This window comes from Eleutherodactylus coqui, chromosome 10, assembly GCF_035609145.1.
Source record: "Eleutherodactylus coqui strain aEleCoq1 chromosome 10, aEleCoq1.hap1, whole genome shotgun sequence".
NCBI classification, from domain to species: domain Eukaryota; kingdom Metazoa; phylum Chordata; class Amphibia; order Anura; family Eleutherodactylidae; genus Eleutherodactylus; species Eleutherodactylus coqui.
In genome coordinates, this window is record NC_089846.1 from 9,134,843 (window position 1) to 9,154,901 (window position 20,059).

The 20,059-nt window shown below is 46.0% G+C and overlaps 1 protein-coding gene and 1 non-coding gene across 8 annotated transcripts in view; both read right to left on the reverse strand.

Annotated features, from left to right (window-relative positions):
- PRRC2B (proline rich coiled-coil 2B) overlaps positions 1–20,059 on the reverse strand; it is a 91,459-nt gene that overhangs the window by 14,499 nt on the left and 56,901 nt on the right. For 6 of the 7 annotated variants that reach the window (XR_010786940.1, XR_010786939.1, XM_066580200.1 and 3 more), the window contains exons 16-23: positions 10,454–12,418; positions 6,630–6,811; positions 6,431–6,543; positions 6,216–6,339; positions 4,512–4,588; positions 699–887; positions 265–459; positions 22–108 (exon numbers count right to left, since the gene is read on the reverse strand). Coding sequence is in view for 5 of the 7 variants with exons in the window: in XM_066580200.1 (XP_066436297.1) it covers positions 22–108; positions 265–459; positions 699–887; positions 4,512–4,588; positions 6,216–6,339; positions 6,431–6,543; positions 6,630–6,811; positions 10,454–12,418 (2,932 nt within the window). In the remaining 2 variants the exon portion in view is untranslated. The remainder of the gene's footprint in view (positions 1–21; positions 109–264; positions 460–698; positions 888–4,511; positions 4,589–6,215; positions 6,340–6,430; positions 6,544–6,629; positions 6,812–10,453; positions 12,419–20,059) is intronic. The other variant, XM_066580201.1, reaches the window with a different exon arrangement.
- LOC136581176 (small nucleolar RNA SNORD62) lies at positions 4,374–4,458 on the reverse strand. Its single transcript, XR_010787050.1, has one exon. It is a non-coding gene; the product is annotated as a small nucleolar RNA SNORD62 (small nucleolar RNA).

Consider the following 20,059-nt stretch of genomic DNA (forward strand, 5'->3'; position numbering starts at 1 on the left):
AAAGTAATTCCTATATTTCACCTTGTTTACTAAGGCATCCTGAAGTTTTGCAACCGAGCTAGCAGCGGGTCCAGGAGCAGCTCCAGGGGGTAACGAGTAATCCGCATCCTTGAGGAAACCAAGCAAAGCGGAAATAAAATAAACACACAGGTACATTTAATGCATACAAACTAACAAGAAATGACATATAGAACACTAGAAGACACTCGGGATGGCAGCAGAAGTAGAATCATGTGCTAGGAAAAGGAGGACAACGATACTCACTTTTGGGCTTACTCCAAACTCAATAGGAGGAACAGGAAGAACAGATTCCACGTGGATTTCGACGCCATTGACAGGTGGGACGCTGCCCTCTAATCTCTCGGTCCCTTCTGATCCTTTCCGGTTCTTTAGTGAACGCTCATTGCCGATGGGACCGGGCTTGTGTTCCTTGTTAATTCCAGAAACAGAGTCTGGCTCCTGCAAGAGAAGCACGGGACAAGCACACGTCACAGAGTCATCCTGACCCCACATCCGGGAGACGGATGCATGAGGTGAAGGGATAGAAACTGGTTCACCATCACTAGTTGCTTCCTACTAACAGACTCCATTAGGAAAGTCTCCAGTTCTTCTCCGCTCCATGGCCCCTCTATACCAGTCTGCCTGCAGAAAGGACAGCGCATTCAACAGTCTAGTTTATCACACAAGAAGAAACTCGCCTTCTTTTCCGACTGTTTCTGACCCTGCTCTTTAGGACAGTCAGATTTCGACTCCACCATGACTGCACCATTCAACTCCTCTGGTTTCATTGTCCCATACGGAGAGCTACGCTGGGAGGAAGTGGCAGACGATTCTCGCGATTCGGCACTGAGGTCAATGCCACTGTCACCCTGGCTTCCTTTGAAACCCTATAAAAACGAAGGATATCGTCACACGTTACAGTGGACGTGACGTCCAGGAGAACCCCTTTAACCCCTTAATGATGTGGCCCTGTTTTTTTTTTTTTAAAGATTTTCCTCCCCGCTTTCCAAAAAAAATCATAACTCTTGTTCTATAGATGGAGCTGTATGGGGGGGGGGGGGGGGGGGGGGTTAGGTTTTACCATACAATGTACTGAAAACATTAAATATGGTGGTGCAAAATGGAAAAAAAAAACAAACAGTTCTGCCATCTTGGGGGGGGGGGGGGGGTGAGGGGGTGGAGAAATCTTTGCTTTCACAGCATACATATTGCGTCAAAAATGGACATAACGTTATATCTGTGGGCCAGTATGATTACGGCGATATTGAATCTATATACAGCTTTATTTTTTGCTGTACTACTGTTAAAAAATTAAATATCTTTAGAAAGAACATAAAATTTGCTGCCGCCATCTTTTAAAAGCGGTAACTTTATTTTTCGACTGAAATAGTTGTGTGAGGGTTCGTTTTCTACTGGATGTCCTGGAGTTTCTAATGATACCATTTTGGATGTCATGGGACATTATGATCACTGTTTATTACATTTTTTCTTTAAAGAAGGGGTGACCCCAAAAAGGAAAAAAAAAAAAAAAAAGAAACACACAATTCTGGCAGCGTTTATTTTTATTTTCTGACGATGGTCACCATGCGGGGTAAATAAGGCTTTTTTTTGTCATTTCAGATTTTCCTAATAAAACTTTTTTCTAATGTGTATTATTGGGTGACACAGTAAGACCTTGGATATAGCTTCTGCCACTAGGAGGCGACACTAAGCATAAAAGTGTTAACTCCTCCTACTAGCTATACCCCTCCTGCAAGCACAAAGCTAGCTCAGTTTTAGCTTAGGTCTGTAGGAGGCAGACCTCTTCACTCAAAGTCTTCAGGACTACAGGATGTGGCCACACAGATTGCTACCTGTTCCCCACAAGGAGGGCACACAGGCAAGAGTCTGTCCTCCTCCAAGAAGAAAAGGTGGCACGATCATGCCTTTGTGCAATCGATCGCTGCCCGCCAGCTATAGGGTTCCCCATCCCAGAGCACTCCCCCTCTTGGTAGGTTGCGGAGTAGATGGGGTTCACTGCTGAAAGTGAGGGAACATTCCCCAGCATCAGGACACCCGGCAGAGTAGGTAAGTAACCAGGTGAGTATCTGTCCTCTTGCTGCCCTGCCCCTGTAGCAGGAGCCCCCTACTATCTAGCGGTGCCTGCCATGCTGTGGACTTGGCAATGCTGTGGGCCACTGCAAGAACTAATTCGATTTGCATTTTTATAGTTCATGGCGCATCCCAAGGGACGCGCCGGTCACAACCGTCTGACTTCGCTTTGCAGCAGTACAGGTTACCGTGCCAGGGTTATGTCTACAGGCTGTGTTACATCGTATGTAGGCAGTGGGTGCCTCATAGGAAGCTCCTTACCGGTGGGTAGATGGGACCGGTACTCAGATCCCATTATACTCAGTCTCTGAGCATGCTGGATGTCCAGGCATCCATTAACACTTGTCGCACTTGAAGAGCTTATAGCACTTTTTAACACATGCGGCTTCTTATGTTTTCCCACCCCCTTGGGTGGGAAAAAGTCCCAAGGTCTTTGCTGTGTCCCCCAATGATACAGACAAGAAAACAAGATTTTTGGTATAACTTACCATAAAATCACTTTCTCATCCTGTTCATTGGGGGACACAGCACCCACCCAGTCTGGTATTAGGACTGTAACATATACTCTTGGTTGGAGGGTCCTCGGTGCGGTCGCACATGGCTGTTATTTATTAACTATTGTTGTCGGATGCTACTTTGACTGCTTGCATACAAACTGAGCTAGCTTTGTGCTTGCAGGAGGGGTATGGCTAGTAGGAGGAGTTAACACTTTTATGCTTATGGTCGCCTCCTACTGGCAGCAGCTAGACCCAAGGTCGTGCTGTGTTCCCCAATCAACAGGACGAGAAAGTGATTTTACAGTAACTTATACCAAAAATCTTGTTTTTTCCTACACTTATTTTTACCACTTTTTTTGTCCCCACACAGCATGTCTGCCAAACTCAAGGCCTGTGGGCCAAATCCGGCCCACCATAACATTTTGTGTGGCCTGTGACGAGTACGGAGGACACAGCCAGCACTTGAGAGTGGGTGCCATCTTGGATTCTGAGCTCCGGCTTGCACCTCCGCACTGCTCTATTTAGCAACTCACCGGTGGTGGCATAGCTCTGCCAGCCCTACTCGAGCACCTTTGCCACCCTCCAAGGTAAGAAGCTCAGTGCTAAAGAGATGGAAGGGAAGAAACCCCATCATTGTGCAGAGAGCTCCATACCCATGTAAAAGGGTAGTTACATTTAGGGCTCATTTACACGTCTGAGAAATACGCAGCGTTTTCATTGACTTAAACTGTGCGCATTCATTTCGCATTTGGGCCTTCTTGGGTTTTTTCACGTGTGAGGAAAAAAGCGCTATGATATTACAGGATCTAGACATTAGGTGACCACCGGGTTGTTGATTTGGGTCTTGGAGTCCGGTAGGAACTCAAACGTTGATCCAGGGATTATTCTGACTGCCGGATTCGGGAAAGAAGTTTTTTCCCCAAATGGGCTAAATTGGCCTCTGCCTTCCTCTAGATTAACAAGCGGGGGTCGAAACAGGCTGAACTGGATGGACATTGTGTCCCTTCAGCCTAACATACTATGTTAGGATGATCTCATACATTTCTCCTACCTTCATGCATTATTATGCAGTGAATATGCATGTATCACATGTATTAACTGTATTTACGCAATCTCATTGACTTTAATGGGAAATTTTGGTCCGTAATCGGGACATGCGCATAATACAAAACAAACACACCTGTGTGAATAAGCCCTTATAAATGGCCCTTTGAAGGCAACCATAATGCTGATGTGGCCATCAGTGAAAATGAGTTTGACACCCCTGCCATAGGGAACTTGTGATCATTTAAAATTGCTCTTGTGGTACAATGCAATACCAAAGTATTACAGTATACCGCATTCTCACAGCCAGCCTATCAAGACATGTCACAGGCACACCTTGATAGACAGTGAGTCATGGCAGCCCTAAGGACCTTCAGAAGGCCCCAGACTGCCATAACAAATGAACGGCACCCCACAATATCATTGTAGAGGGGCAGTTCTGGACCCCAGAAAACCCATAGGAGTATTTAAAAGGGTAACTACCGCAGTCAGCATGGACGCTGATCACGGCTGTTGCGAGCGTGCGTCGGCTGTCAAAGATAGCCAGCACCCTTGTATTTTTTGTAATGACAACTTTTATTTGTTTCCTTTTTACAAGGGCTCCTGATCTTGCTGCATACAACCCCGCATGCTTAGGATGCAGATATACGTCTTGGGGCAAATGGGTTAGCATGCAATAGGGAGAACTTAGACATATGTCCTGCCCTGCACAAGCCGCAATGCTAATGATGCAGAGCAGTTTCTCAGTATATACATCTCCTCACTCCCCTTCTGTTGAGCACAAGGTGAAGGGTCAGCAGGATCTATTGGAACATGATCAGAGAGACCGGAGGGTCACAATACAGGAAGAAGCGCACATACAGCAGCTGGAAAACTCACCTCCGAGGATGCAGACTCCGTACTGAAACTGCTGCCAGGCTTACTCCAGGTATCACCGCCTGACTGAACGGAGATACCTGCAAGAAGAAAGAATGTGAATGCAGAGTTGCAGAACACTAATAAGCAGACAAGAAAGGCTCTACTAAATGTACGGTGTACAAAGCAATAGAAAGGACGAAGAGGCCACAGCACGAGCACAAGCGTCACCGCTCCTTCAAAACCGCTGATCGGCCTGGGGTGCAGAGAAAAGGAAATGCAACACTTCTGTATCACAGAGACCCAAAGAGACCCTATTGTTTAGTCCAAGGGAATGATCACACTTTCTATCTCCTGACAAGCCAAAGTCTGCTTGAACAATCAGTTTCCCTGATGAAGTCGCCTGCAAGTGAAGCTAAGGGAGATCAGTGATTGGAATAGGGTTATGTCCTACAGAAGCTGCCATTGGGCCCCTGGACAGAGAGGGATGAGTAATGACTGGACCCATCCCCTTTGCTGCTGGGTGCTGAAAACTTGTGAGAGGCCCCCCATCACTTTACATAAGGAGAGGTAATCGGCACAGTGATCAAGGACAGATGACTGACAGCGCAGTCCATCACCCGGTCCTGCTTGGTATTACCCAGCCCCATAACAGCAGGGGGCATCTTAACACCTTGATGCCTCCCCAGGGAGTATATGTTTGTCCTAGGTGTGCAGGGTTTGTATGAAGTGGGATTGGAAGGCAATCCTAATCCGTACATGGTGGGTCTTTGACAGCAGACACCCAAAGGCAACAGCGGTGATCAGCTAATGCTGATTGCGGCTGTTAGCAACATTTAAACGCCCAAATCGGTATTTGAAGGTCCTGAGTGGCTCCTCCAGAATGCGTTTGTAAGGTGCCATTTGGCTGCCAAGTGAGCCTGAGGCCTGCTATGGCTAAACGCTTGCCAGAATGCAGTATAGTGCAATACTATGGTATTGCATTAGAGATTGTATGAGCAATCAAACGACCGCAAGTTCAAGTCCCCAGTGGGGGCAAGGGGAAAAAAAAAACCGCACAAAAGTAGTGAAGAAAAGTTGTCATCACAAAAAATAAAAAAGGTAATAAAGTTTAAAAAAAAAAACAAAAAAACACACAAACCTTTTCTTACATTTATAATTAGAAAAAAAAAATTATATATTTATTTATTTGGTGTCCCTGCGTCCATAAAAGTCCAATCTAGTGGGTTAGAATTGAACTTTTCTGGTCACTCCATCTCCAAGAAAAAAATGTAATAAAAAGCAAATCGAAAAGTTGTATGTTACTCCAAAATGGTACCAATAGACACTACAGGACATCCCGCAAAAAAAAAAAAAAAAAAAAAAAAAGAGCCCTCGCACAGCTATAGTGACGGAAAAATAGAAAAGTCATGGCTTTCAGAAGTTAGCTGCAGAACATGTTAAAACCCCCCCCCCCCCCAAAAAAAAAAATTATACATATATTTTTCCCCCTATTTCAATCCACTTAGGAATTTTTACAAGTTTTTTGGTTGTGCTTTTGAAAGTGGGGAGAGAAAAAAAAAAAAAAAAAAGTAAAAAGGCTGCGTCATTAAGGGGTTAATGGCTATGGGGTCTTTTTTTTTTCTTTACGTATGAATGGAATGGTGCCATTTACTTGAGACCAGATGTTCTCACAACTCGCTCATAGAATTATGGATTCTATTACGGATATGAAGGGTCGTAACTAACCTTGACTGTTGCTCTCCCAGAGCTCTTTACCGGGAACTTCAGTCTGATCCAGGCACATGCCGTTCTGCTTTTTGGCAAAACGAGGAGGGATCCTTGACTGTATGCTGCTGCTCTTGGTAGGCACCTACACGGGATAGTAGTCAGACTGCGATCTCTCCATACACAGTTCTACGGGCGGACTATGGTGGTTATAAGCTGGCATACACTGCTCTCACCTGAACGATCTGATCCTTCTTCCTGCGGTCTTTGTCCAGAGCTCGGCGGGGCTTATTGGTCATATCGGAATAAGGCTCACCCCCCACCTCAGGGTCTTCCTCGATAACGGAGTCTGAAAAGAGCAGCGATGTTAATGAGTAATCTGGTTCCGAATGTCTGCAATCCGTCGAGAAAGCATCAGAGGGAAGAGCATTCTACCTCCGTATTTCAGATCAAAAGCTGTCATGGTTTCAGACGTCTCGCCAGCTTTAAGCCCTGTCAGCCGGGAATCCCGCTCCGACTTCTTCCCTGGGGCCTCTCCACTGTCACACTGAGCAGACCTTTCTAACCCGTAGCGGTGGTGGCTGCCATCTTGTGTGTAAGATTCTTCAGAGCAGCGACTTCAAAAGATAAAAGTTCTGTAACTTTCTAATATAAGTTACGATTCCTCAGCATTTTTCAAACCCTCTGCTTGCTGTCCATGAATAAAAAAACATTTGCATTCAGAGGTTGAAAACCCATGCTGACCTATTTCTCACAGCTGAGGGTTTGTTACATTGTATCCAGTCTAGACAACCCTCTGAGGTAAACCACAGCAGTAGAACAAATCTTTCTCCTGTCCTGATTGTTACAATGTATCAGAGCAGGTAACACGCCTCATAGAGTCTAAAGAAATAACAGACTCTTGCTATGCCTATATCAAAATTGCACAGTCATAACTATATCAAGAGTCACAGAAAAAAAAATAAAAATAAAAAAAATATCGGCTGCGTCACAAAAAAACTTATTTCATAAATAAAAAAGCCCCATTACATCCTCACCACTAGATCTCAAATTAGAAAGTGGGGTAGCCGACCTGACAAGGACAACCCTGCACTGGAACCTAGCCCTTGATCACTCTAAGGCCTCATGTCCACAAGCGGATCAGATTCCGCATGTGGGAACCCGGAATCCCTGCCCGTAGCCGAGGCCACTGCGGGTCTTCCACTTACCCATCAGGGTCTTCATTTTCTTCCCTGCGGATCTGTGCGGAAGCACCAATCGGCGCGCCGCCGCATGTGCGCAGTGGAGGTTTTTTTGTCTTTTTTTAAATTCCTGCTTTACTACGGAACCATGGATTGGACAGCTTCCATTGGCTTCAATCGAAGCCATCCAAGCGGTATCCCCACTGAAATGAAGCATGCTGTGATTTTTTTTCTGGACCTAAAAGGTCCGGAAGTCAAATCTGCATGCTTTATTTCATTTGCGGACGCCCATGTCTTCCTACGGGCGGCTTGATTTGCGATTCTTCCGCGTGGATTCTGCAAATCAAATCCACCCGTGGTCACTGGGCCTAATTTAGGGGAAAAGGAAACAAATCTAGCCAATGGTTAGCTGTAGAAAGAAAATGATCTGTTCCAACTGGAAACCAACGGCCAAGAAGATGAAAAATAGCCGATGTAAATACTTACGTAGATGGAAGATTTGTGTCTACAGTATTATTCAATTATTCAATTGATATTTATGGGAATGATAGAAGAAATGTGGGCATCAAAAGGTAGTAAAAACAGCGCCCCCTACAGATTGTCAACATAGATCATCCTGTTAGTTTCACCCTTCAAGGGCTAACCAGGGACCCGACAGACCAGGTGTCACGGTCACAAATATACATCAATGTCTATATACGCTACCAGTCAAAAGTTTTAGAAAACCTCAATTTTTCCTTTTTTTAGTAATCTTTACAGTTTAAGGTGTCAAATGTAAAATGAAAGCAGAGAAAAAAAATAAGCAAGTTAAAAATGAATAAAAATAATAGAGTAACTTTGTTTCACCAAATTAAATCTAGATTTTGGACTACAGTCACCCCTCCAGCTGATACAACCACTTTGTAGAAAGAAGGCCTCAGTTGTGTAGATATTGTCCAACATTGTTCCCACAAACGTGCTGCACTTGTAGGTTCTTTGCTTTCACCCTTCTGTCCAGTTCATCCCAAACAAGCTTTAGGGGGTTTACGTCTGGAGACTGTGTAGGTCGTTCCATTCTTTCAATCCTACTGGCTTCTTCTTCTCTTCTTAAGTAGTTCTGACGTTACCTAGAAGTATGTTTTGGGTCATTGTCTTGCTGTAATATAAACCCCTGACCAACTAGGCGCACACCAGAGGGTATTGTATGGTGAATCAAAAGGTTATGGTAGCCCTGTTTGTCCTGTATGCCAGTCACCCTGTGCAAGTTGCCAACTGTGGCCCAGCAAAAAAGCTCCAGACCATCACGCTTCCTCCTCCATGTTTGACAGTTGGTGTCACACAATTAGGAACCATCCTGTCACCTACTTGACTGCATACAAAAACCCTGCGTGATGTACCAAAGATGTGAAATTTTGATTCATTATTCCGTAAGACCTTCTTCCACTCTTCAGTAGTCCACTGGAGCTGCTGCTTGGGACAGTCAATCTTTTCTTCTTAGCAGGGGCTTTCTTACGGACCCTGTACCTGTCAGACCTGCAGATAGAGGTCTTCTCCTCACAACTGAAATGGAAACTTGTTTATTCTTTGCTGCATTAAGTGGCGCTTGAAGATTTTGTGCTGAGATGTGCTGATCACAGAAACTATTGACTCTCCAAAAACTTCATGTGATTTTTAGTGGCCTTTGGTCTGTTAGACCGCTTTCTCTCAGTTTCCAAGTGCCTTGTGATGGTACTGGAAGCTGTACTGACCGCCACCTTGGCTTTCTTGGTAATTTCTCAGTAGGACAGACCTACACTTCTAAGGGTTATAATCGTCTTTCTGTAACCTGTCTACATCCTGACCTCGAGGGTGTTATGACCAGTGTTGGAACGGACTGCGTTATATACCAGCAGAGGGTTTGAGAGGACTCTACAGAAGTTGAGACACCTGTAGAAATAGTTTAAATAGTTTCTATCCGATTTCAAATTATAATTTGTTTTCTGTGCTGCAGAGCAGCCATCCTTGATGTGTTCCCTGAAGAAAACTTTAAAAAAATCATAAATTCAGACTACAATTGCATTTCAGGTTAAAATTTCATATGTTTATGTTTTTAAGGGCGGCCTCACATCTGCGTCAGAACTTCCGGACGGAGGTTCCGTGGCAGATCCGGCTGCCAATACCGGAAGAAAAACCCAAACCGGATAGCTGGGCAGCAAACAGACAGACCTCATAGTCAATAGGGTCTGCCTGATGCTGTTCGGTTCCGGTGGTTCCCCCTTTCCTGATCCTTGAACAGAGCAGGAAAGTGAAATCCCCACCGCAAGTGTGGAAGCACCCTTTTACTTCACTTTATTTGCTAGATTTGAACTGTGTTCATGTAAAAAATAATTAGAAAAAAATTGAGGTGTTCTAAAACACTTGACCAGTAGTGTATATATACCTGTGCAGTATATACATACCTGTGCATACGGTATGGAAGATTTGGTCCAGTGTGCGTATATTTTATATCCTCCATACTGTATGTTCACTCACAATATACTAAAACAAGCCAAAGGTACAAATACAAAGATGATATGCTCTATATAATATTAGATCTATCTGTGACACCTGGTCTGTTGGGTCCCGGATAAGACCTTAAGGCCTCAAGGTCATTTATGTTGACAAATGAGCTTTTTGATTACCTTTGATGCTAACATTTCTACTATCATTGGTTTTTTTTTCAAATGGTGATTTATGGAAATACTGTAGATATAAATACTTATCAGATTTGCATCGGCTTTTTTTCATCTTCTTGATGCTGGTTTCCAGTTAGAATAGATTTTTACTTTCTACATCCAATCTTTGCTTTTATCTGTGTTTCCTTCTCCTCTAAATTAGGGTGCAATAGGGTAATCAAGTGCTAGGTTCCAGTGCGGGGTCGTCCCAGTCAGGACGGATACACTGTTTTAGCATATGTAGTATGGTGGCGGGGACGTAATAGAGCTTTTTAAATTCATGAAACAAAAGTTATGTTTTTTTTGTGACAGTAGTTTTTTCAGAGCAGGTAACATGTAACAGATTGGTAACAACTATAGCACACCCAACTGTATCTAATCCCCCACTACCATGGAACTTCTTTACCTAGTCTTCCCAGAAGTGCAGTTTTGCTGGTAGTCACGAGAACTCCCTCCGACCTTGATTGGCTTCTCATCATATCCGGAAGAGTCCACCTTTCGTCTGTCTACAAGAGGTCTCTGGCTGGAGAAACTCCTTTTAGAGAGTTCTCTCTTCTCAGAAAAGCCATTTCCAGACAGGTTTCCATCTCCGTCTACTTCTCCGGGCCTCTTCTCGCTGAAGTCGCTGCTCTCTGATGCAGTTTCCCAATCTTCGTTTACGTGATCGGAGTTATGGTAGGACCTGTCTGGTGATCGTCTAACAGGTGGTCCGGACCGCTCATTAAGGGGCATCTTTGGACGGACCTGCCAGTGCTCATTATGGTTGTTCACAGTGCCACCCATCTCTTCACTGCTCCAGTGCCCGGCTGATTCCCTTTCCTGCCTGAGACGGCGAAACCTTGGTGGTTTATCTTGACGAGGGGGTCGTCTTCTAACAAAAGATCTTTTATCCAAACTCTCCCTATCCGAATATTCGTCTTGCAAAAATGGCCGCCTGTCATCTCCTTGGGTTTCATCAAATGCTCTCCTATGATGGAGGGAGTCTGAGTAACTGTAGTCATTGCCGTGCTCCCTTTCGGCATTGTGTCGCAGGCCATAAGATTCTGACGGTCCATTGCACTCTTGCCAAGTAGACCCTCCAGACTTGGCAGTCCAGTGTGAGGATTCCTTGGAGGTAAAAGGCCTTCTGCTGTAACTGTTGCTAAGCCTAGGAGGAAGTGATCTTCCGAAAGCCCTCGGGGCCCTGGATTTAGAGTCCATACTATTGGAATCATCTGAATAATTTCTATTGGACCTCCAGGAATCTTGGAAGTCTCCTTTCCTTGAATCATCTGCTTCTTTTTCCATAAGAGGCTCATTCCCATTCTCTGTACCTCGCTGACGCCTACGTTTGGGGAGTTCCTCATATTCTGACCCCTCGCTGTGGGTTTCACTAACCCCACGCCTTCGAGAGACTCTATTTCGGAAATCCTCAGTGGGGTTAAATTCTCGAAGTCCTCGGCCTCTGTTGACCCTCTGACCATTATAAGGGCCAGCAGAACCTCGCCCTCGGAAACTGAAGTCTCTGAACCCTCTTCCTCTTCCCCGTCCATGGGTTCTACCCCCAAAAGCCTGCTCTTCGTCAATAAATATCCAGTTGTTCCTCTTGGTTTGGGGGACGGCATTTGATTCTCGAGGTATAGACGACGACTTTGTGCCCCAAGTTTTTTCAGTCTTCTCTTGTGGATTTTTTTCCAATTCTAGGACATTAAGTTGGGGTTTTTCCTCAATCGGAGAGCTGGAAGAAGAGCTTACGAGAGTGGGTTCCACTTTTGGCGCACTATCTATCTTTGAGAGTAGCTTCTCCTTCATGGTTTTCACAGGCTCCTTGGTTTCAGGTTTGCTTTTCTCTAGTTCCTTCTCCTCTACCTTAAGAGCTTTCAGCACTGGTTTCTTAATAGGACCGGTCCGACGACTCCTTCCAAGGTTCTCGGAGTGAGGCTGGGAAGAGTTGGCAGCTGCCTCATTTCTCCAGTCTGCTCCACCAGAAGAGTCTTGACTGTCTCGATCTTCCCTTTTCCAGGATTCAGAAACCATGTTGTGCTCCTCCTTAGTAGGCTCTTCATCCACGCTACTTGAGGTATCGGAAGACTTCTGATGATGCACATACCCCCAGCCATTAAACTGAGACTTCTTATTATTCATAAACTCCGACGGCCTACCCGCTGCACTGCTTTGTAGCCCTCTACCGACACCAGAATCTGATGCGCTCTCCAGATGCTGGTAGGAAGTGTCCGGTCCCCTTCTCTGAGGCGAGATGCAGCTGCTGAAGTTTCCAGCAGAAGTTTCATAACTTCCAGTAAGATATTCCTCGCCCCTCTCTTCTAAAGGCTCTTGGTGGATATGTACAGCATCTGGCCTCTCCCTTGTGGAGCAGTAGGAGCTTTCATTCCTTAAGAGAGAAAAAAAAAAAGTCAAAAAGGAGTAACTCAAAACTCTTTGGTATTTACTTCTTACAACACAGATGCACAGCAGTTTCTCAAGGGGTCACGCAGTATAAGGTTAATATAAGAAATCTTGGAACTAAAACGCAGTTAGTGAATGGGAACATTCTTGTTTATATTCAGAAGTTAAAAGGGCCACTCCTTTGATTTTTATGCCTTTTGTAGCCACCCCCCTGTATATATACAAATGGGCTAGTGTTACTATGGTTTGTTATTTCTGTCTAAAACTTCTGGCCTCTTCTTCCTCACATGGTCATGTGATCTCAGGTCTGACCAGATCAGATCTACTTGGGGTTATGGATGCAGTTACTAGTCAATTCCAAAGCCCGTGTGATGCTTTTGTATGGATCTAGCACAGCAACTGTGTTGGAGGAGACATCCACTCCTGTCACAGTTAGGGGTTGTTCACATGGGTGTATTGTCACCGCGTATGACTTGAACGTATGTACTGCGGGTAATATGCGGTGAATGGAGTCAATTGCCTTTGATTGACTCCACACACACACACACACACACACACACACACACACACACACACACACACACACACACACACACACACACGTGTGGGCACTATTGATACGCAAGAAAAATAAACCACAACATGCTCTTTCTCTGCGCACCACGCAGCTTGAGCCTAAATAGGCAAAACACTGGAAGACCTGCAGCGTTTTACGCAAATGCCCGTGTGAAGGAGCCATTACTTATGATGATCACACAGTTATATTAGAGGAGATCACAATACATCCTCCTGCCATTAAAATTATAAGCCGTATCACTTATCATTTGTCGTACATTTTCATAAAAATCAAAGGACAAGATCGGCCATGTAAACAGGCAGTCGTTCATCTATGAACGACTGCCTGTTTTTTGTGAATGTGGTCTCCAGTCCGCACTGCCTCAGTGACAATCCCTATAGTGACAGGAAAGATTATTGCCGGGACAATTGTCAGGCGCTTAAAAGGGTTCTTTGCCCTTTCAACTGATGACCTAACCCCTGGATAGGTCATCAGTAGTTGAACAGGCATCTGTTTCACTTCCATTTAAATCAATGCAAGTGCTGTTCAGGACTGGATGTGAACTCCTGACCATAAGAGAAGCAGGAAGTGGAATAGCAGCACGGCGCTTCCATTGATTTCAATGGGAGTGAAGTCGGCACTCCCCCTTCCTATGCCGACGGCTGATGATAACATCAGTCCCACTGCACTTACAGCGAACTGGACGACGACCAGCTGATAGACGTGATCCCGTGCGGTGGACCTCCATCCAACTACTGATGACCTATTCAGGAGGATAAGTCGGCAGTTGAGAAAAGGGTGGAAAACCCCTTTAAGTGCCCGACAATCATCCCGTGTAAAAGGGCCCTAAAACTGGATACAACTGTAATAAACCCCCAACTAAGTAGTAGTAGGCCAGTACAGGCTTTCAACTTGGAGATAGACACAATTATTCCCACTCTCTGAAAGCAAGCAGAGATCTTCAGATGTAAAATTAAAAAGCCACATATACATAAAGGTAAGGCATGCTGGCAATAACTGCGGTAAGAACATCTGCATCAAAACCCACAGGCAACAAGTAGATTTTGACATGGAGCTCGCCACCTCGTTTGAAGGGGTCAAGTCCAAACTAAAAAATAAGCATGTTACATGTTGATTCTAATGAGACTTTTGATGCAGATGTGGGGGAGATGGGACAGTCACACAACTAACAAGTCCATTCTTGACACACAATTAGGGTTGGCAACTCTCCGCTTGCAGCATATCCACATTGAACGGGCTAATCTGTTTTGAGAATGTTAACCCCTTAGTGTCTGCCGTATGCCATTTAATGGTGGTCACTAATGGGCTTTAAATCTACACATACAGCTTTTCAAGGCGGTGGTTTGGCTGACTATTGACAGCGGGACTCCTGTTTTAACTGACAGGAGAGGAGAAACCTCAGATCCCGGCAGTTTAACTCCTTACATGCCACAATAGCAACTGCAGTGTGTAAGTAGATGACATGGGGAAGGGTCTCCTCCTGTCAGTCATTACCATCCTGCAAAGTGATCACAAGGTACCAATGAGTTCCTATGGCAGCTGGAAGACTAACAAAAGCCTCAATGTCTACCATGTAACTCAGACAAGTTGACACGGCCTTTGGCAGAGTCTAATAAGCTGCTGTCATACCCTTAGTAGAATGCACTACATAAGTGATGCAGTGTACTGTCCTAGCGATGGAACAATTACATCTTCAAGTCCTCTTAAGGAACTAAAAAATGGTGTTAAAAAGGTATATGCGGGGGCGTGGCCAAGCAGCCGAACTGTCCGGTCGCATGTGAGGAGAGCTCCTCCGCTTACCGGCAAAACCGCTATCCTGCAGACATCCTGAGGGTCCCCTGACCCAGAAAAACACCAGCGGAGGGGGGGTGGAGCGGACCGAGTCCCCTGACAGCGCTCCCGGACGGCCGCGGGAGAGATACCGGCAGCGGTGGGTGCGGAGACAGGCGACCGCTGCGGCCATACAGCGGAAGGCACAGGCTGTCGGCGGGGACTCCGGGTCGGACACAGCGCTGAGCGGAGGGGAGAGAGGAGGTGGATAAACCCTCCGGAGGAACATCCACAGCGCGGACATAGCGGGCACTGCCGGCGGGAGGGAAAGCCCGCGAAACCGCGGCCGCGGCGGCCATCTTGTGAGGGGCATCGGCCAGGGTGCAGGGCTCGGAACGCTGAGGAGCGCTGCTACCGGGTGCAATGCAGAGCTGCACGGAGAGAGAGGAGAGGAGGCCGAACTCCAGGTGGTGCAGCCGAGGTACTGGCACAGAAAACGCTGTCGGCGGGAAAAGCCCGCGAAATTGCGGCCGCGGCGGCCATCTTGTGAGTGGCAACATAAACATACAGGCCCCAGAGCAGAACTGAAAGCTGCCCCCGGACCCAACACAGAACCACTGAGAGGAGAGGAGAGAGGGCAGAGCCGTCAGAGATACACCGGAGGCACACACAGCGGGGTGAACGATACCGCTAGACCAGTGGTGAAGTGACCGCTAGCGTACAAGTGCTGCTGGCGGACAAAGCGCTGAAAAGGTACGTTAAAGGGGTCACAGAGAGGGTTCCCCCCCTCCTCCCTACCCACAAGAGGATTGAACACCACACAGTCCAGAGAACTAGGGGAGAAGAATAAGGGAAACCCCAGCGCAGAAAGCTAACTGACGTGAAAACCACACACAGAAGTCAAAATACAGAACCCCTATAAGGAATTTAACTTCTATAGCGGAAAACCAAACAGCTGCAAAATGGGCCCCACGAGACAAAGCTCATCCGTAGATAAACTTAAAGCCTTCGCAAGAGGAGACATCCAAAAAGAGCCCAGCCCTGACCCCGCAGCGCCCGCCGCGGTGGGAGCCGCAACGACAAAGCACAACAACCCAGACCCAATTGAGGGAACAGTGCAAACACTGCAACAACTGTCTGAACAGCTTCTGACCGCAATACAAACCTCTACAGCCACGCTTACCAGCAAAATTGATGAAGTTAAAATGGATGTAAGCCTGTTGAGGCAAGATCTCCAAAACCTAAGAGAACGTGTTGCCAGCACAGAGAACAGAATATCTACCATAGATGATACTGTCGCCCCAATGACAGATGCAATACGAGATCTTACGCAAAAAGCTGAATATTGGAGACAAAAAGCGGACGATTTAGAAAACCGGTCACGAAGAAATAATTTACGCATAGTGGGACTACCAGAACGGGCTGAGGGGCAAAGACCGGAGGAATTTATAGAACGTTGGCTCCGAGAGCTTTTCCCCAATGCTGGACTATCGCAAGTTTTTGTTATTGAACGTGCGCATCGAGTGCCCATGAAGCCACCAATACCAGGAGCCCCACCCAGACCCCTACTAGCAAAGCTGCTCAACTCCCGTGATAGGGATATAATCCTACAAGCCGCCAGAAAGGGAGGACCTCTACGACACGACAACGCCAGTGTGTCCATTTTTCCGGATTTCTCGGCGGATCTCCAAAAGCAGCGAGCAACATTCTTCGGAGTCAAGAAACAATTAAGAGAACTGCAGCTCCCGTACTCGATGGTGTACCCGGCCCGATTGCGAGTGGTCGATGGGGACCGCACTCGCTTCTTCTCCACGCCAGCCGAAGCAGGAAATTGGCTGAACACCAGACGACGACCAGAAGGGCCGTAATGTATACATAACCACTTGTTTTTCCCCTTCTCTAGGTGCCGAGACCACCACACAAAGATGAACATTCCCCTTATAGCTCCTAACTGCACACTAGAGACTATTTCCTAAACATGCCACAGGAACACCCCAGCTAAAAAGCACAGAACTGAGACTTTCCTTATCTGTGGCAGACAAGTAGACCGCGACTCGCAGGAGAGAGTGACAAGCCCTCCTTTCTTGCGGCACTGGCGGAACTCTCTAGTCCCCTCCTTCTCCTTCCTCTGCCGACCCCCCTCGCGGGGTGATTTAGGACCCACATGTTGAGGGCCCCCCCCCTCCCCTTATTCTCCTTATCCTTAAGGGGACCCACCCAGAAAGTGACGGTCAAACAAATGCCGGTCCACACAACTGACCCAACGACACAACAATACCACAAGTATAGTCTTGAAATAAGCTATACTTTGTAGGTACCCCCTAATATAGGATTGCCACGAATACGATCTTGAGAGAGTGGATAACTTTAAAACCTGTTTAATTACAAGTTGATTAAGAGTTAAAGTTGATAGTAGTTTATCAAAATGTTTATAAGTTGTATACATCAAGTGCTCCATGATGATATTGAAAATATGCTGAAAAACTGTTACATGATATATGATAAAAATGTAATTAAGTGCCGGGTGGGGACACCTGACAGGCGGAATGACATGGGAAAGCGTATCCGGATCAGATTAATATCTCTTAGCCCATGGCGGAGATAATCTTTGCATCCTGGAACGTCAGGGGCATGGGATCTGCCAGAAAGCGAACAGCAATAAACACATCAATACGCTCCTGGCGACCACATGTCCTGTGCCTGCAGGAGACCCACCTCACGCCTGAAACCACAAAAGTCCTGATGAAACCATGGGTACAATGGTCCGCTCATACATGCCACACATCATACTCCAGGGGGGTGTCTCTACTAATAAGAAGAACACTTAGATGGGAGGTGGAACAGATTAGGAGAGACACAGAGGGTAGATACATTTTTGTAAGGGCTAAAATCAACAATGACCCGTATGTCCTCTTGTGTTGTTATAATCCGCCACCGGCGACAACATACATCCTAGCAGAGGGCATACAATTTGCATCATTCTCTCCAGACGCAACAGTCGTCTGCATGGGAGACATGAACATGGTTATGGATCCCACCATGGATAGATTTGGGGGTGGTGCTCGGAGGGAGGGAGACGCGGGCAGGACTCGTCTGGCTTCTATTATCTCGGTAACGGGATGGCTAGATCTATGGCGAATATTTCACCCGCAACAAAAAGAATACACCTGTCATGCAGCCCACAACCACGCTCTCAGCCGTATAGACTATATATTCGGATCCCCTTCACTATTCCCTAAAATAGACACAATAGAGTTCTTACCCCGGGGTGTCTCAGACCACTCACCAATACGCATGACCCTTAAAAACCCAGGCCCAATTACAATCAAGAGACCACGAGTACATCCATTCTGGCTTTCGTTATTTGGACCTAATGACCGCATACCGGACCAGATCCAAATATATTATGAAGCGCACGAGGCACACGTAGATATAAATTTAGTATGGGAGGCATTTAAAGCATACCTTAGAGGCTGTTTAAGGTCCTCAATCTCATTTGTCAAAAAAGCCACGGCACGGGAGGGTGAACTGTTAGCAGAACAATGCCAACAATTAGAAAGAGAATTTGTAGCTGACCCCACAGACACTAAAAGAGATAAATGGCTTCAGATAGGAAGAGACTACTTACTATACCTGAAAGAGAAAGCTCAGAGGAACCTCTTCTTTACCCGACAGTCCTTTTTTGAACAAGGAAATCAATCCAGTAAACTGCTTGCCTATATGGCGAGACAGGAAACTGCCCCCCCAACCATACTGAGAGTTAAATCAATTGAGGAAGAAATGCTTACAGACCCGAAAGAAATTATGGGTAGATTTCAACAATTCTACGACGACTTATACCAATCACGAGTTAACTATACACCCGCAGAACTAGAGACCTACTTAAACGACATAATATTCCCAGAAATACAAGAGGACCATAAGTCCTTACTTGACTCTCCCATTACAGTGGAAGAGATTGAAGAAGCAATAAATGAGATGGCAAAGAACAAAACTCCGGGAGTGGATGGGTTACCAGTGGAAATCTACCAGCACTATAAAAAGGAAATAATCCCACACCTACTTACCCTTTATGAATACATCCTTGACAAGAGCCACCTCCCGGAGTCGATGTTGGAGGCCAACATAGTCCTTATTCTTAAGCCAGACAAAAACCCGGAGGAATGTGGCTCGTACAGGCCTATTTCCCTATTAAATACGGACTACAAAATCCTTACTAAAATACTAGCCATCCGACTAAACCAAATTATAGGGAAAATTATACACCCGGACCAATCCGGTTTTATCCCGGGTAAATCGACATCGGACAACATTAGAAGAACACAGGTGATCACACAGGTGGGGTGGAGATGGAGATCCGACTGGGCCTTGGCCTCATTGGATGCAGCTAAAGCGTTCGATTCCGTCGAATGGGGGTATCTGATAGAGGTACTACGTAAATTCGGGTTTGGAGATACATTTATAAAGTGGATCTCTATCCTGTATAAAGAGCCGACCGCCAGGGTAACGGTAAACGGCCTGGCCTCTGCCTCTTTCCCATTACACAGGGGGACCCGACAGGGGTGCCCGCTTTCCCCCCTTCTATTTGCAATTGCAATAGAACCTCTAGCCCTGAGAATTCGACAACATAACTCATACAAAGGCGTCCAGATAGGGCCCAGAGAGGATAGAATAGGCTTGTATGCGGACGACATAATATTATATATGTCAGATCCTAGAAACACCCTGCCGCTGGCCATATCCCTAATAGACAGGTTTGGAGTCTTCTCGGGCCTATGTATCAACTGGCAAAAGTCCGCCTTTATGCCTCTAAGACCAGAGGGATGGTTGACGGGAGACGTATTCTGTAAATTACAAATCACCCCCAGATTTAAGTATCTGGGTATACATATCACCAGAGAACACACCCAAAGCCTCGAGTTAAAGATCACTCCCTTACTGACAACTCTGCAGCAAAAGCTGAAAAGCTGGAGTACCCTACCACTATCGGTGGCAGGCAGGATAAACCTCATAAAAATGATCATTCTCCCCAAATACCTATATAGCCTAGAGCACACAGAAACATCCATACCACAAAAATTCTTCAAAAAAACTAACTCATTAATAACATCATTTATATGGGGAAACTCAAGAGCCAAATTACGTCTGGATACCCTGCAGCGCCCTAAAGAGACTGCGGGGATGGCGCTGCCAGATTTTAAACTATACTATTTGGCGGGTCAGGTTAGATATCTCCGCCATTGGTTGTCGGGCGCGCCTCTCCCTAACTCCGAGCACCAC